Genomic DNA, 16555 nt, shown 5'->3' with positions numbered 1-16555 from the left:
ACTCCTCCCTTGTCTTTGGGGAGTATTAGTGTATTGTACGCAATTCTCGGCTTCTTCCCCTGCCAGATAAATTGCATCATTATCCTTTGGGCATCTATGAAGAATCTTTTGGGTATCTCAATGGTAGCATCTGGAAGGGGTACAGAAAGCAGGGGAGGCACACCATCTTGACAGCGTTAATACGCCCCAGCCAGGAAATCGTCAATTTGCTCCATTTCTTGAGATCTGTCTCAAATCGCCAGAGAAGCGGGGGGAAGTTAGCCTCATAAAGGTCGCTCAGGTTTCTGGTGATCTGTATACCCAGGTATTGGAATGCCGTGTGTTCCACTTTGAGCCCTAGTGAGAGGAACTTGGCATCGTTCTCATCTGGGGTACCTTGGAGGGGGAAGAGTATGGACTTGGATTTATTTACTTTAAAGCCGGAGCACTGGCCATATTCATCTATTAGAGTTAGGGCATGAGGGATGGAGTTTGTAGGGTTCGTTACGTGTAGAAGGATGTCATCTGCGTACAACGCTGCCTTATATTCCACCCCTCCCAATCGCATTCCTTCTATGTTGGGGTCATCTCTCATTTTTTGCGCCAGTGGTTCGAGGGAGAGTGCGAACAGGATCGTAGAGAGGGGGCAACCCTGTCTGGTCCCCCTCTGTAGTTCAAACCACCTGGAATATTCCCCGTTTACAAATATCGACGCCTTGGGAGAGGTGTATATTGCTCGTATCCCATCATGGAGTTTGGGGCCTATCCCTACTTTCTGCAGGACTGCTCCCAGGAAGTCCCATTCCACCCTATCAAAGGCTTTTTCTGCATCGATTGATAGGAGGACCGAATCGTCTGGTAGGTTGTGGGCTGCATGGATGAGGTGTAGTGTTTTACGCATGGTGTCGGCTCCCTGCCTCCCGAGAATAAACCCGACCTGGTCGGGGTGGATCAATTTGGGCATTAAGGTTTCCAGTCTCGCTGCCAGTACCCTAGCATAGATCTTGGCGTTGAGATTGAGGAGGGAGATGAGGCGGTACGAGCCACATAGTTTGGGGTCTTTCCCCTCCTTAGGGAATACTGTTATGAGCGCTCTCTTGAAAGAGTCCGGTGCGACTCCAGTGTCCTCTATCTCATTATAGAGCTCTGTGAGGAAGGGTGTCAGTTGTTCACTAAAGGTCTTGTAGAAGCCGGCCGTATAACCGTCTTCACCCGGGTATTTCCCTAGTGTTAGCCGTTGGATTGTGTCCCGGATCTGGTGTTCAGCTATTGGAGTATCAAGGAGCTCCGTCTCTGTGTGTGTTATTGTGGGCATGGTGATTGAGGACAGGTAGGAGGATATGTCAGATTGGGCAGAGATCAGCTCGGAGGTGTATAGGTTTTCATAAAAGTTGGCGAAGCAGTCTGGTATTGAGTGGGAAGGGTGCACCGTGGGAGTAGTGGTCTCTGTTATCTCTTTCACCTTGCGTTCTGCCCTCTGTTCCCTAATCCTGGCAGCCAATAGTGCGTCAGCTTTGTCTCCTTTTTCGTAGTATGTCTGCCTAAGGAATTGCAGTTTGCGCACTACTTGGCCATGCTCTAACAGCCGTAGTTCCTCTCTTTTACGGTGAGCTGCATCTATTTTAGTGGGGTCCACCTCTGCGTTTTCTCTTACGTCCACCTCTAGTTGGTGTATTGCATTACGTAGCTTGTTTTCTACAATCTTACGTTCCCTTTTTTTAGAGGAGCCCTCTCCAAGTGGCCTTCCCAGCTTCCCAGATCACTTGTTTGGAGACCTCCCCATTATTATTTACCTTGAAATATTCTTCGATCTCGGTCTCCATTTCATTTTTAAACACCACATCAGTCCAGAGAGACACTTTGCAACGCCAAGATCCCCCAGCGACAGGTAGGTTGGCCAGTTGACGTCTGCCAGAACCATGTTATGGTCTGACCATGTTATCGGGACGATTCCATAATAATTTGTGGAGCCTGTGAGGTCGATTGATAGGAATATATAATCTATACGTGTGAATGTGCCATGAGGGTTCGAGTAGAAGGGGAATCCACTCTCGTCAGGGTGCAGAGCTCTCCACACGTCCCGTAGTTCGTATAACTCCATCATGACGGCAAGTTCTGTATGGTCCCCTCTGTGTTGACTTCTCGTTTCCGGCTTGTCTGGTCTCCAGTCTACGGACGGGTCGACCCATTGGTTAAAGTCACCTCCCAGGATGATGTGGTCTGCAGCTTCTAGTAATATTTTAGGGATCGTTTTCCTAAGGAATGCGGCCTGTCCGCTATTGGGTGAGGATATTGTGGCAATTGTGACCTGGACTTTTGCAATTTTTCCCACTATCAGAAGGGCTCGACCACTCACATCCAACCAAGTCTTTTCCAGTTCAAACCCAGTTCCCTTCTTGATTAAGATTCCGACCCCTCCTTTCCTGAGCGGGCCAGAGCCGCAGAATTCCATGCCTCCCCGCTTCCCCAGATCGCTCCGCTCTTCCCCTCTTGCAAATTTCGTCTCCTGGAGAAAGAGAATGTCTGTCGGATCTGCAGAATTCTCTATGCACCAACGATCTCTTAGTAGGCGAGTTCAATCCCTTCACATTGACGGTCCCAATTTTGAGGAGACCCTTGCCTTTAGACTTGTCAGGTGATGCCATCAGCGGCTTGTGTTTGGGGATCATTCACCCTCAGCGGCCAGAGAGACATGCAAATTCCTAGTGCCACCTTGACTGTGATGTGTTGGAATGAACCAAGTAATGCTAGTACGTTTCCCAAGTGTCTGTTACCCTTCTCCCCTTTCCCCCTGTTCCGCCATAGTTGGTGGTGCTCGTGTGAGCCCGGCAACTGGAGGTGCTGCGTGGGCAGCTGTTGACGGCGTCCGGAACGGACTGGATGACAATGTTGGCGGACCATCAGTGGGGACCGTTGCCTCATGGTCCCAGTCAAATGTGACATCTCAACATAAGGGTGAGCCCCCATCTCATTCCCCCCCCAAATCTTATATAATTTCAACAATATCAACAACAAACATGTAGAAGTATAACGTTACGTGCATTCCCCGGTTCCTCCCGCGAGAGTTCGTGTCACCTCACGATCCAGAGGGGTGCTCAGTCAGCGGGGACACCCACGTCGCGGATCTTGCTAGTTCTCAGTCTCTGTGGGGGTCAGAGTCCCATGATTCATCCGAAGCTGTAGTCAAGCCGATTCACAAGAGCCACAGGACAGTCCTTTGTTTTCAACTGTCAGGAGTGTTGTTGGGGAGCCTGTATTTCCTTGATCCCTTCACTCTTTCGCCGGGGGCCTTGGAGTTCCCATTGTGGTCCAGGTCGCTCACTTACACCACTCCCGTTGTCCCTCGGGCCCGTGCCAAGGAGGTCAGGAATGCAGTCTTTGATTTCCTCCTCAGATCGGAAAACGATTTTCCTGCTTCCGTGCTCAAAGGTGAGCGAGAAAGGGAATCCCCATCTATAGCGTGTGCCCTGATCTTTGAGCCATTTCGTCAGGGGGGAGCAGAGACGTCTGAGCGCCAATGTAAGTGAGGATAAGTCCTGAAAAATGGTGATTTGGTGCCTCCCATTGTGAGTGGGCCTCCGGACCTGGCCTTCTCCAGAATTCTGGTTTTGTCTTGATATCGATGAAATTTGGCCAATACGGAACGCGGACCTCCAGGCGGTCCACCAGCCCTATGTATTCTTTCAGTTTTAGGTTCATCAATTTCTTCATCAGCAGTCAATATTTTTATGATATCGTGGATGGCGTCCTTGAGGTCTTTTTCAGTTTCACCCTCACGCTCTGGAATACCAAAAAAGCGGAGGTTGTTCCTCCTCTCTCTGTTTTCTAAATCATCCATCTTGAGTCGCACCTCAAACTCCCTTTTTTCGATATTACGAATCCTCATGTCCATCTGAGTTTCGAGGGTGTCAATCGAGGCCTGGTTTTTCTCAACACCTTCCAGGCATTCTTCAAATTTGTCCATCCTCTGAGTAATTTTATCGATCTTACCACCAAGGTTGGTCCCCATGTTTTTTATCTCGCTTAATAATGCGACAATGTCTCCTCTGGTGGCAGCGGCACCAGCTTCCGAGATGTCTGTGGACATGGCTGCCGCGTTTCTGGTGGGTGAAGGGGATGGATTGTAGGCGAATCTAGCCAATTTGTGACGTGGGTCCATACGATGAGACCCGGGTCAGAGTAGGCACACGCCCCTGTATCGGGGGCTTTACCCTCTTCGGAGTTGCACAGGACTGCAGGGTCAGGGCTAGCTCTTATATTTGGCACCAGATGCAGGTCATCATGGGATCATCAGGATTTGCAATGCAGGTTCCGTGAGACCATGTGGTGATGTCGGGGCATCAGTTGGGAGTCTGCCGAGGGTTACTTGTGCTCTGTTCAGTGCAAGTGGATGGGGGATTACGGACCTGATTATGCGTGGATTGGACCACTACACCCTTCACATGTTCCTCTTATCCTTCCTTTGCCCCTCTTCCTATTGCACCTTCTTTAATTGCTCCTTCCACTTTGTTTGCCCCCTATCTTATTTGCGCATTGCGGGGCTTCTTCAGGGCGTGCACCTCGTTGGTTCCGTGCCACGAGAATGGGTCTGTGCAGGGGGGGGGGGCGCCTGCCCAGGTCGTTATGGATGGAGCAGGGAACGCAGCAAAGGCACCAAGTAGGTGCGTGTTGGGATTCTTCTCGTGCATGGCCCTGCATTCATGAGGCCCCACACGTCGCTAGCGTATCACTGAGAGGAACCAGGAAGGGGGGACCTCCAGGCCGTGGCGGCGAGGTATTCAGCAGGGAGCCTCGAGGGTGTGCCGAGCGCGGAAAGCAAGCCTGCGTCAGGCTGGTCTCGATGGAAGCGGCACTTTGGCTGGGGAAGCTTGGGGGAGGCCCAACGCAGCGTTGTGCGGTCCGCGGCAGAAGGTGCTGGGGAATCCCCGACGCCGCAGTGAGGTTATCCGCCACACGCTGTCTGATGGATGGCGTGAAGGGGGGCGGTCGCCTACCGTTCGCAAGTGGAGAGCGATGTTCGTGCTCCCTCGGCGCCTCGCGTAGCAGGCGTGTCAACCGCGGGGCCAGAGGCTCCTCTGTGACTTGTAGCATGGAGCCGTAGGAGTTGGAGACTCTCCCAGGGCGGGCGAGGTATTTTCCGGGTTTCCTCTGCCACACAGGCCCGGGATCCTCCTGCGACGACAGCGCGGGCCCACACGTGTGCAGAGGGGCCGCGGAACTCCTCCGCCCGCCGTCTTTCTCCAGGGCAAGTTTCAAGGGCTTCCGAGGTCCGATTTTGTCCGGATTTTTCCCAGGGTGGGGGGGATCTTCACACAGCACCACAGCAAGTCTGGAACTCGGAGAGGGGGGGGGGTCTCAAGGTGGGGGCTGAAGCCAGTTTAGGGACCGTGAGTCGCGGAGCTCACACGGGATCAAGACCCATCTGTGCGCCCCTGGTGGCCAGTCCTGTTGTGGCTTTTTAACCCAGGAGATGAAATTCATGTCTTCTATTTTCTTGATGTAGTTTTTTTTTTTTTTTTTTTTAGAAGTCTTTGGTTGTTTATTTTCTCTGTTTCAGCAACTTTAATTAATGTTAAAGGCATGCTTAATACACGCCCAGTGGTGTTCAATTCCAGAGCTAGGCGCTACTTTCACTGTTAAGCCGATTTCTTTATTACGTTAACTGGACCTGTCCTGGTTTATGGCAAAGAGGAAATGGGGAGATACAAAAGAGGCGTTTGTTAACCTTCTTCTGCAAAAAAGGGCAGGTGGGTCAGTTGGCTGGTTACTGCTCGGCAGAGGTGGACCATGCAAAAGGGAATCACACTCTGCTTAAAACTGAATTTTATGCAGAAGTGAAATGTAAGACTGATTGCATCGAAAAGGCTGTGAAGTCGCTTAACATCAGACTGGAAGAGGTTATTATTGCTGAACAAGGTTCTACTAACACAGAGGGTTCTACTAGCACACAGAAGGCACTATGTGCTGTTGATTTTAATAGCGGGCAGTGGAGAGCTTCTTGTGTCTGGATTTGATGTTGTAATCTTTGGATTACACCAGACGGGGAGGCTACCTTTGGGTTCTGGACCTCTGTGGGGAAAGCTCTGTGAACTTCCTGTTTCGGAATTGCAGTTGTTGCATTCAGATATGATGGGGGCCCTGGGAGCCCTCCTGAAACTGTACACTTTGTAAGCGCCAACGCCTTATGCCCAGCTGGGAGATCTGAGAAGATTGTTTTGACCAAAGGAGGCGAGGAATGTGATCTCCCCAAAACCATTGTTGGAATCAGCAATATTTATTTTCTCTTCTCAGCAATCTCAACATATTATAGGACCGGTATAAATATGTAAAAACACACACCAGTCCTAGAATATATGGAGAAAGTGCTGGATAGTGCTTGAAAAAAAATGTATGAAGAAATTGGAGCCCTTGAGGGTGCCGGCCTGTTTCTGCATCAAGCTGAAATTTGAGTACGCTTTTCCTCAGGAGATAACAGTTAGCGATTTTTGGAAAGGTGTTCGGCTGAGGGGTGATTTTGTCTAGAGCATGTTATCACTGTATTGTGGAGTGATATTTGGCCACTAGTGGGCAGGAACTTTGTTTCATATGGTTGTGTGTAGTTGACCCCAAAAAGGGTGAGTCTAGCTGTGGTTGATTTTCTTGGAGCTCCAAGCACAGTCGTTTATTCTGTCCCTCTCTTCTTTGTAGAGGTTTCTCTGGGCGACTTCCATCAGAATATTTAATGATTTGTGCCCTCCGTCACATTATATATCTGTCAGATAAAGCCTGTTTTTGCTTTACCATAATCCCTTGCAACCCCCTCTCACACATTACGTTTCTTTGATCCTTGGTGTTGTCATTTATTCTGATGTTTCTCCTGGGGTTCTTCAATAAGAATGAGGAAACTGTTGCTGCTATTGCGGTTCTCCAGTGGGGTGGGGTTGACTGGTTGGGCCACTCTAAATCTCAATTTGTGCCGCCGATTCACTGGTGGTTATGGTTACTTTTGTAATGGCGTTTGTTTTTGTGTGTGCCAAAATCAATGTGCTGACCCTGTTCTATCTACAGGAAAAAGATCTGTCTCATTTGATCCATCAAGATGACTTATCAACAAGGATTTTTGAAAAGTTGCTCTAGAGGCATGCACAACCTCGGACAACGTTCTGGTCCAATAACGTTGTTGTCCAATGGAAGGGCATGGGAATGGGCCTTCAGATGGAATGGGCCTGCGTGACTCCGGGCTGCGACACCTCTGCTGGACAGTGCATAGGGCAATGGTCCAATAACGTTGTTGTCCAATGGAAGGGCATGGGAATGGGCCTTCAGATGGAATGGGCCTGCGTGACTCCGGGCTGCGACACCTCTGCTGGACAGTGCATAGGGCAATGATATAATGATTGATCATGCACGTTGTGACATTTTAGATGGCTATGACAGCCACTTGGCACAAAGCCGCCATGATTTAAGCAATAATCACCTGCTCCCTGGCCAGTACCTTTTTGTATTGTTTGGAACAATGGGTCACGGTGAGCACACAACCCGTTGTTTCTAACAATTACTCGCCCATCATGGCCACCAAGGAAATTCAAGGTGGGGTGCCGAACATATCCTTCTAGCCTTTTCTTGGAGAGACACGAGAGCTGGTGTGGCGCTGAGGTGCCAGAGCACCAAATAGTGGGAGCCAGGCAGCGGAGGAAGCAATTGAGGTGCTGGCGAGAGGGAGGGAGGATGGTGGGTGGGTGCAGACAGCGGTGAGTGCTCGGAATATGAGCTTCGATAGTGAAATTCAGCTTGTGTTCTGCGCAACCTCGTTGGCTGCTACAACCGATTTGTGTGCTACTTAAATTTAGTCTTCATAGATGAGCACCACAATACGATCAGTTACACATGGACTTTTGTTTCACCACTGTCACTTTCATGACAAAGCTGTGTCATACACTCGGGTCCCAGTTTTTTTCAAATATTCAGTGAACTCTTTTTCCCATTGTTATGCCATTCTTTCGTTGCCTTTGAATTAATTGTAAATTGATGCCAATCTGGCTCTGGTGCTTGTTGGCAAACCTATGACATTAATATGGTTATTTCCAAGTAGCCTTTGATTTGGCACGGGTCCTGAAGAGACCAGCGATTCTTAAAAGCCCTCTTTGAACCTGACTTTCCAGAAAACACCATGTTTTTCCTTGTCGTTTTTGTCCGTGAAACATCCTTTGCATGTTAGCTTTTTGAATGTAGCTTTTTGAATGTCTTGTTTTTAGGTAATTGGACATTATTTGACATATTTGTCTCGTTCTAGCAGCCAAGCTTGGTTTCACCGTTTAAGCCATCTGCAAGCACAGCATTCGTTGTCTTAATGCTTTCTTTAATGACTGACGTTTTATGGGAACATATTTCATGCAAAAATATAAACAGTATGCAGGGACGTCATTTGGGGGTCGCCAGAGGTCGCAAGTGCGACCTCTGTTGTCTCCCTTGCGACCTCTAAAAAAAAAAAAAATATATATATTTTTATTTTTTTTTGCAATGCAAGCTCCTGGGCTGTGGCCAGCACCATGTGGCTCTTTAATTCTGGAGTGGCTAGCTTTCTTGTTCAGGCCTCTTAAAACAAGAAGAAAAAGAACATGAGGGCCACAAGTCTAACACTTTCAGCACTGAACCTAAATAAGAAAGAATAGGAATGCCAAAAAAAGTGTCTTTCTGGAATTCTATACAATAATTGCTAGACTCATTAAAGGTTTATTTCAGGCACACTTCAGGGGGTGAGTCACTGATTTAGTCTGTTCTCAAACGCCTCAACTCAGCCTTTCATCCTTCTGAGGTCGATAAATGGGTACCAACACAGGTTGGGTGATATTGGGTGTATATTTCTTCTATGTAAAGCGCTTAAGCGTAAGTGCTATTTAATAACACATCATTATCATTTGGTCATGGATGTCTGCTTGCAGTCACAGTAATGTGGTAATATGGGCCTACACACACTGATCTTAACAATACATATGGCGATCCATTCAGGCAGGGGAGTTGCTAGGTCTGGAAAAGACCCGGGGCTAAGCTGATGTCGGAACTGTTGGGACTGGGGGCTAGCTAGACTTTTGGCTGTAGCTCCTGAGATTCTATCCGGGGCTACAACCAAAAGATCAGGGGCTATAGCCCCCTTAGCCCCCCCTAGCAACGCCCCTGCATTCAGGTATGAAATGTACATTACATTATAGTGATACCGTAACCATATTTTTCGTAGTGTACACTGCTATGTGATGCCACTTCCTGTTTTGTCAATGGGTGAAAGGTCGTGTTCCATCGCTTCCCGCGATATAACTTTGGGGTGGGGTCAAATGACATCACTTCCTGTGATGTCATCAGGGATCAAGGCTCGTGTGATGTCACTTCCGCTACCCCTGGAATTTGGTGAAATGACGTCCCTGACAGTATGGCGCTTTTCTTACATGGTTTTATAATCCGTTTCTTTTACTGCCATCACCCGTGTGTTCTATGGACAAGCACCTCCTAAACCATTTCGTTGTGGGAATGATGAGCTAAGGGGTACATTTTGAATTTAGAAGCGCTTAAGGAGGTTGGTAGTTGTCGTCTTCTCTTTGTCTAAACATCCCCTGGCCTTACCATCTTGTCCCCATATTTTAGTCCAACTGGCGAGTCCTTGATTGGGCACTCTGCTAGCATGTAGCAATGGTAGAGTTTAGATTGACATATTAATTTCCAACTTGTGCACTCACCTCTCTGACTCAAGCGGTTTTCCAGTGCCTGTAACGACAGCTACTACTTTTCTTGTCATGGCAAATAAGACTCCGGGACAATGTTGCCTATTACTAGATCTGTCCCACTTGGATATTTGAAGTCTCTCTGCCACCTCCAAATGAGTGCATTCTATTTAATCTGTTGTAGAGGAGTACTCACCAATGCAGATAAGTGGGCATTTGCTAACTTTCACTGATTGCTGGCTAATGTTCCTCTTGGTAGGTTAGGCCCTCGAGCACAACTGTAACTTCCTTCAAAGACACTTATTAAAACGGTAAGACCCTTTTTTAAATTGTCCAGTCGTTCATGCTTTATTTTAAGACTGCTGCTAGTTTGCAAATTCTATATATTTGTAATTGTTAACCCGATGGTAACTTTTATATTTATTAACTGTTGGCAACAAATTTCTTGCAGTTCAGCCAGCGATCTTGACAAAACTACTAAAACTTTGAGCTAAATCCCAGTTTACCTTTGCTAGTGACTAGCCGGACACTGTTTCAGCTGTACCATCTGTTTGGGACCAGTCTACACCATTATCCTATTTTACTGAAACAGAAATGTCAGTGTTATCTTCACAATCACATGCACTGCAGTACATTTATGAGGAACGTAATGGTTTGTTTACCTTCTCGATAAAAAAAATAGGGATAAAAGGGAGGTTTGTGAATGGTAACAATGCCCAACTATCCACGTTGTTGGCTGCAGCTGAGCCCCACTGTTGGAGTCGAGTTTCCTCTCTATGTTCGGCTTAGCATTTTGCTACAGATGAATAACATACCACATTCTCTTTACGTTTTACATTTAGATGACTTCTTCCTTATAATGTTTATTTAAATCACAGTATTGGGGCCTTCCTTTCCTTTAAGTTTGGTTACGTATGTTCCTCAGCCACCATCCTGTACCGCATTTCAGTTTCTGGTGTAAAGTAGAAAGGGTCTTCTCCCCTTGAGCCTCGCAGTGTGGAACAAACCTTGCAGATCCATCTATAATTTCCTATATCACTAGTCCTCTTCCCCCGGCATTAGTGCAGTATGTGCTTCGATCTTTCCATTCCACACCATGATGCATAGGACGATGGTGTACTTTAGGAATTACACACTGCAACAAATCAAGTTTTTGTCCCTTCTCACCAGGGGGGCAGCCACCCGGGAAGCTAGGGAGGGGAGCCTGCTCCGCAAGACCCTCCCTAGGGGTCTGGGCAAGTGGGACCACACTGGGAGTGACTCCCCTTTGTGAAGCTAGGGAGGGGAGCCTGCTCCGCAAGACCCTCCCTAGGGGTCTGGGCAAGTGGGACCACACTGGGAGTGACTCCCCTTTAGGGGACAAGTACTCGCATTCCCATGGGGAACTCCCTATACCAGCAACAATATCTGCTTATATTGGACTACCTTCCATACCAAGTAAAACGTCTTCTTTTCTATTGACTTCCAGTAATGCTGGATCAACTAGGAAAGCTGAAGCCACACAGAACCCCCATTTGCATTCTGACGTAAATGTAACTCAGATGAGTTGATTGAGAGAGAGAAGAGAGCCATACACAGGGGAGGCCCTCTGACATTTCTATGCCTTGGAGGGGCAGAGCAGTGAGGAACAACAGAGCCTGCGGTTGTCGGTGAAGGAGAGAATGCCAGCCGAGAACACCGGAAGACTGGTGTGCAAGCTTAGGTGAATCCTCTGGCAGGACACCATACACTTGGTGGCGTAACCAAGGGCGATCCGTGGTGGGTCTGGGGGCTGACGAACAGCACTGAAACCAACCGGAATGGGAGTAACAGAATCTGCCACGGGATGAGTGACGCTGAACAGCCTGAGTTGACCAGATGCTGAGAGCAATTCTGCTCGATGCCAGACTTCAGGACTCTAAATCCCCGGAATGAAGATACTTGGGTACAGCGATAGAGGGGGAGGCAACAGAGACTACACGCTAAATATGAAATGATATAAGCATGAATGTAAAACCCTGAGAAACAACAGGAGTGTACTGGGAGGAGCCGAAGAAGTTGGCAAGTGATACAACTGTTGAACATTGGAACATTATAGGAAAAGGCAGTGAAGCTATTCAATATTAAGTTTGAGTGCAAAGGCATGCATTAGAAGAGAACAAGGGAGGGGTAAACCAGTGGAAAGGCCCCGGATTGGAGGAACCACTATTGTGAAAAGGAGGTACAAGAGAAACCAAGTACTAACAGTGGCAGATCTCAGTACAAGGACAGCCGCGAACTGAAAACGAGAGGAAGAATCGTAAAACAACTATATTCAAAAATAAGACTGACAGTAAGATCCTCAGGAAGTCTGGCAAATACCAGGGAATAGTAACAGGAAATATGTACTGTGAGCTACAGGAACTCAAGAGAAGCCTTGTGTGAGTTCAGACTAATATTACTTATTTACTGATTTTGAAAATACAAAGATGATATTGTGTTGGTTTTCTGACATGATTTCTTTCAAAGTCGTTTTTGCCAACACAATTATTATGAAAAAAACTCATTGAAATATATAGGGTGTGGGTCAGGGGTTGAAAGAGCTGGTGAGGTGGTAGGGGTAACATAGGGCTAGGATTTTTCTTGGGGGATTCGCACAAACAAATTTGATTCGTTTCTTCATAGTTATTTTGTCTGTTAAAATTAGTTTTAAAAAAATCATGTCCGCAATGGGATATAGAACTACGAAGACAACATTTCTTGCAGAGAAAACCCTGGAGGAAAGACCTCACACCCAGCAGGCCAAAGGGGAATGTGCCAGAGATAATACAAACTGGCAATCTTTAGTTAATACTTTTGCGGACAGGGCAAGTTAGAAATAAGGTTTTGGACAGTCGACATTTCCTTTTGGACTCTTACTGACAAGACGAGCACCCTTATTTAGTTCTGTTAGGCTGGGACGTTTCCCGACAGCAGTAGGGCAAGATAGGCATTCTCTCTTATCATTTAAATAAAAAAGCTTTCTCATGTCTGCCATGTGTCCAAATCCTCCTTCTGGTTCGCCACAGCACACATACTCAAAACCCGTCTCCATCACCCGTCGCCTATTTGTAAGGTGTAAAAATGGTGAACTATTTTCCTCTATAGTCTCTTACATGTACATATACAGATGACTAATCATGTATTGATATGTGGAGTTGTGATCATATACATAAAAGGCTAACAAGGCCACCTTGTTTTTTCAACCTGGAGACAGTGACTGGAGACATCCTATTGACATTCTGGTAAGGCCTCGGATCTACTTGCACGTGACCAATTGAGGAAACAAATGTGTTCAAGTAGCGGTGATAGACTCCTGCCCATCAATGGCTGGCACAGAATCACATTGCCAGTAAGGTGGACCGAGGGGATTGTGGGGGTGTTTGTGAACAAAGGTGTGTACATATCCGTTCTCCACTGCTCAGCCCCACTGATAAACCTCTGTTACACAGCTCGAACTTAGTATGGAAATTAAGTGACTATAACGCATGTCGGTTCTCTCTTGCAGATCAAGAACTAAGCGCTCACCATGTCCGACGGGGATTATGACTACCTGATAAAATTCTTGGCACTTGGGGATTCTGGAGTCGGGAAGACCAGCTTTCTTTTCCAGTACACAGATGGAAAGTTTAACTCCAAGTTCATCACGACAGTGGGAATTGACTTTCGGGAAAAGAGGGTGGTAAGTCTGTGTCTCTATGGCAGGGTCTGTGAATAATATTTGAATAAAAACTGACTGGGGGAGTGAGGAAAACAAAAAACCCTGGATCCGCTGTCTACGTATGTACATAGAAAGTAAAGGTCGTCTTCTATCAGGTTTTGATCTAAACATTTTGTGGTGTTGAATTAACATAGGACAGCATCCTTGAAAGGCCAGTGAACCCCCTCATTATTTATCTGCAGCAAAAGAAAAACGTATAGATCAACAATCGTTGGAGCTGGGCAATACAGGTCGGTGGTGCTAATTAACAGAAGGTCTAATTAGTTTAAAATGTATACATACCTGCAGGCTCCTTACCCAAGACACAGCTCAACTGACTTATGACCAGGCATAGACAGACTCCAATATCCTCTTAAAACTGAACCTTGTGTAAGGGGATATTGCTTGAACAAATTGAACCAAGGATAGGGATAAGGGTTCCTTGGGAATTGTACGACTTCACACAATGTCTTTGTCTTGTACAATGAAGATGATGACCAGCTTTATTGATTGCATCTCACTTGAGTTAGCTGGTAAGCAGACACTGTTTAGATATTTTAGTATGTTCTGTTTTAACCATTAGCATGGAGAACCTTGGACTGGTTTGAAACTTACAGTGGTCTTGGAAGAGACCACAAAATGGGCAATCCCCCTGCTCCCACCCTCTCCCGCAACCAATTGTGGGTTATAATTCACAGTTAGTTGGCGAATAGGGTATGGCTTGCTGTGTGCATGTGGAGAAAGAAAATTCCAGCCAGGTGGTAAGCGATTTCTTTGCCTGGCTAGTTAGTAGCTTGCCAATCATAATTGTTCACCCTGCGTTCCATAACTGCAGATTGCTTTTACTTAGATTCCATACAAACCTGGTCACTTGTTGCTGCTGTTGTTGCGCATGCGCCGCATCTAGAGCTCTTGGCTCACTATTTGATCACTTGAGTTTGGCTTCATAATTTGATGTGTCTTAGACGTGGAGTGCATTTCAGTACTCCTGGCAGGCTTAAAACATGCATCGCCCAAATTAATGATGGCAAAGGGATCCATGTAGACTGGGATTTTGACAAGTTAAATATTCTAAAAACACTGGTGGTACCTAATGCAATGGCCTTAAAGTTAGTTTTGCCAGAACAGAGGTGCACATGTCATGAACCACTGTGTTTGCCCCTTTTGGACTTTGTGGTCCATGATGCGCCGCGGTGTCTACTCTGCAGTCCTGCCTACACGGCCGACGCTTCCGAAGCACGCCGTGCCATTCCTCTCTTACTCCGTTCGGCTTCCTAGAAAAAGGCCACACCTACGCGGCGCCACGCATCTCAACGCTACTGCTTGGTGTAGCTAGACGTGTGTTCTGGAGTTCGCTTCGCTCTCCCGGATATTCCTTTTTCCTCCTCCTTTCCTGGTATCCAACTCACCCTGCCCTTTCCCCAAACGTCGCGGACTATTCCTGGAATTTACCCGATCCTTCGGGTCCTTTGCCTGCTTCCTGGTTCCTCGCACAGAAGAAGTACTCTTCCGTCGGAAGTCTGCAACTTCCCGCTGGACTCCAAAGACTCGCGTCCAGGCTTGTACAAGACCCGGACAGTTAGGAAGAAAGAACCTACCTCCAAGAGTGTCACAAGAAAGGGAAAGACACGTGAGAAGGGGTGAAACTTGTGACAGATTGAGACGCCTAAAACCTGAAACAAAGACAGAAATGGAAGCCGCTGTACAGGACCTTATGCGAGGCATGCAAGAATTAACCACTGAAGTTCAGAATCTAAAGGCGAAGAATGCTGCATTGAAGCAGCTGGTTTTGTCCAGGGATTCTGCTACAAAGGAAAGCTTTCTGTTAGGCAGTGTAGTTGACAAATTCGATGGATCATCCAAAACTCTACGGGCCTTCCTAGATTCCTGGTTGGCACACTTCACCTTCAAACCGTAATATTTTTCCACTCCACGAGCTAAGGTCGGCTTCATGATATCTCATCTCACGGGCAATGCCTTATCCTGGGCCACCCCTTTAGTCAATGCTGGCGATGCCCTCCTGGATGACTACGATGGGTTTGTAGAAGCTCTTAAGGCCATGTTTGATCGTCCTGAGCTCGTATATAGTGGGCAGGAACGACTACTCTAATTCCAACAATGGAACCAGGACATGCTCACGTATGTCACACGCTTCAAGCAGCTAGTCAAAGAAGCTGACTGGTCCCCAGAAGCTAGCTTTACCCTCTTTCAAAGAGGTTTAAATGAAGAGATAAAGGATGAACTAGCCAGAGTAGCTCGCCCCAGCTTCTTTCAAGCCCTCCTGGATCTTTCCCTACAGATCGACTTCAGGATCCAGGAAAGGAAGGCTGAGAAGAAGAAATCAAGATCAAAATCCCCTAAGTCAGTCGCAAACTATCCTGGTCCTAGAGAAGCAGCACACACTCAAGCCTCTGAACCTGAGTCAATGCAATTGGGAGCTTTCCGAGGACCTATATTCCCCCAGTAAAGGATGCACAGAATCAACACCGGGCTATGTATGTATTGTGCCTCAGACAAATATCTTGTGAGAGAATGTCCTTTAGCGCCACCTCAACACTCTGGAAACGCCAGCTCCCGATCCTAGGGGGAGCACATCTTCTGGAGAAGGACCATTGCTCCTCGTCAATTCCCTCCTTGAGATCTCCTGGACAGAATACTCTTGTGGTCCTACAGACTACAATATCTTTTTCCAAGAATGAGTCCTATCCCATCCTGGCTTTAGTGGACTGTGGCGCCATGGGCATCTTCATAGACCATGATTGGGTCGTTGAACATTACATACCCCGGGAACTTGAAGAAATTATTCAACCAGTCGAAGCCATTGATGGCAGACCCTTGTCTTCTGGACCCATAACCCATCAAACAAAGGATCTACTATAGTCAATAAATAATCATCAGGAAATCCTCAAATTTGACATTGTAAAATCGGCTCATTATCCTCTGGTTTTGGGTATGGCGTGGTTACAAAAGCACAATCCCTACATCATTTGGGCAGCAGGGTCCTTGTTCCTCGGTTCAGAACATTGTATGTCTCAATGTTTATCCCTTAACACCTTGTCACATCCTTCAGACGATTTCCAGGAATCTGAGCAATCCTCAGAAACTGTCTCCAACATCATCTGGATTCCCCGAATGTATCAATCTTACTCAGATGTATTTTCAACTGCCATTGTTCAATCACTCCCAC

General features: G+C 47.1%; 1 protein-coding gene across 11 annotated transcripts in view; it reads left to right on the top strand.

The window, feature by feature from the left end:
* Window positions 1-16555, top strand: part of RAB27A (RAB27A, member RAS oncogene family) — a 538796-nt gene that overhangs the window by 467755 nt on the left and 54486 nt on the right. For all 11 annotated transcript variants that reach the window (XM_069624865.1, XM_069624872.1, XM_069624866.1 and 8 more), the window contains one exon: window positions 13177-13350. In XM_069624865.1, coding sequence (XP_069480966.1) covers window positions 13198-13350 — 153 coding nt within the window. In that variant the 5' untranslated portion in view covers window positions 13177-13197. The remainder of the gene's footprint in view (window positions 1-13176; window positions 13351-16555) is intronic.

The sequence above is a fragment of the Ambystoma mexicanum genome, chromosome 11 (assembly GCF_040938575.1).
Source record: "Ambystoma mexicanum isolate Mex_15411 chromosome 11, UKY_AmexF1_1, whole genome shotgun sequence".
NCBI classification, from domain to species: domain Eukaryota; kingdom Metazoa; phylum Chordata; class Amphibia; order Caudata; family Ambystomatidae; genus Ambystoma; species Ambystoma mexicanum.
Note: the sequence above shows the minus strand (reverse complement) of the source record. Positions and strands in the feature narration are given on the sequence as shown.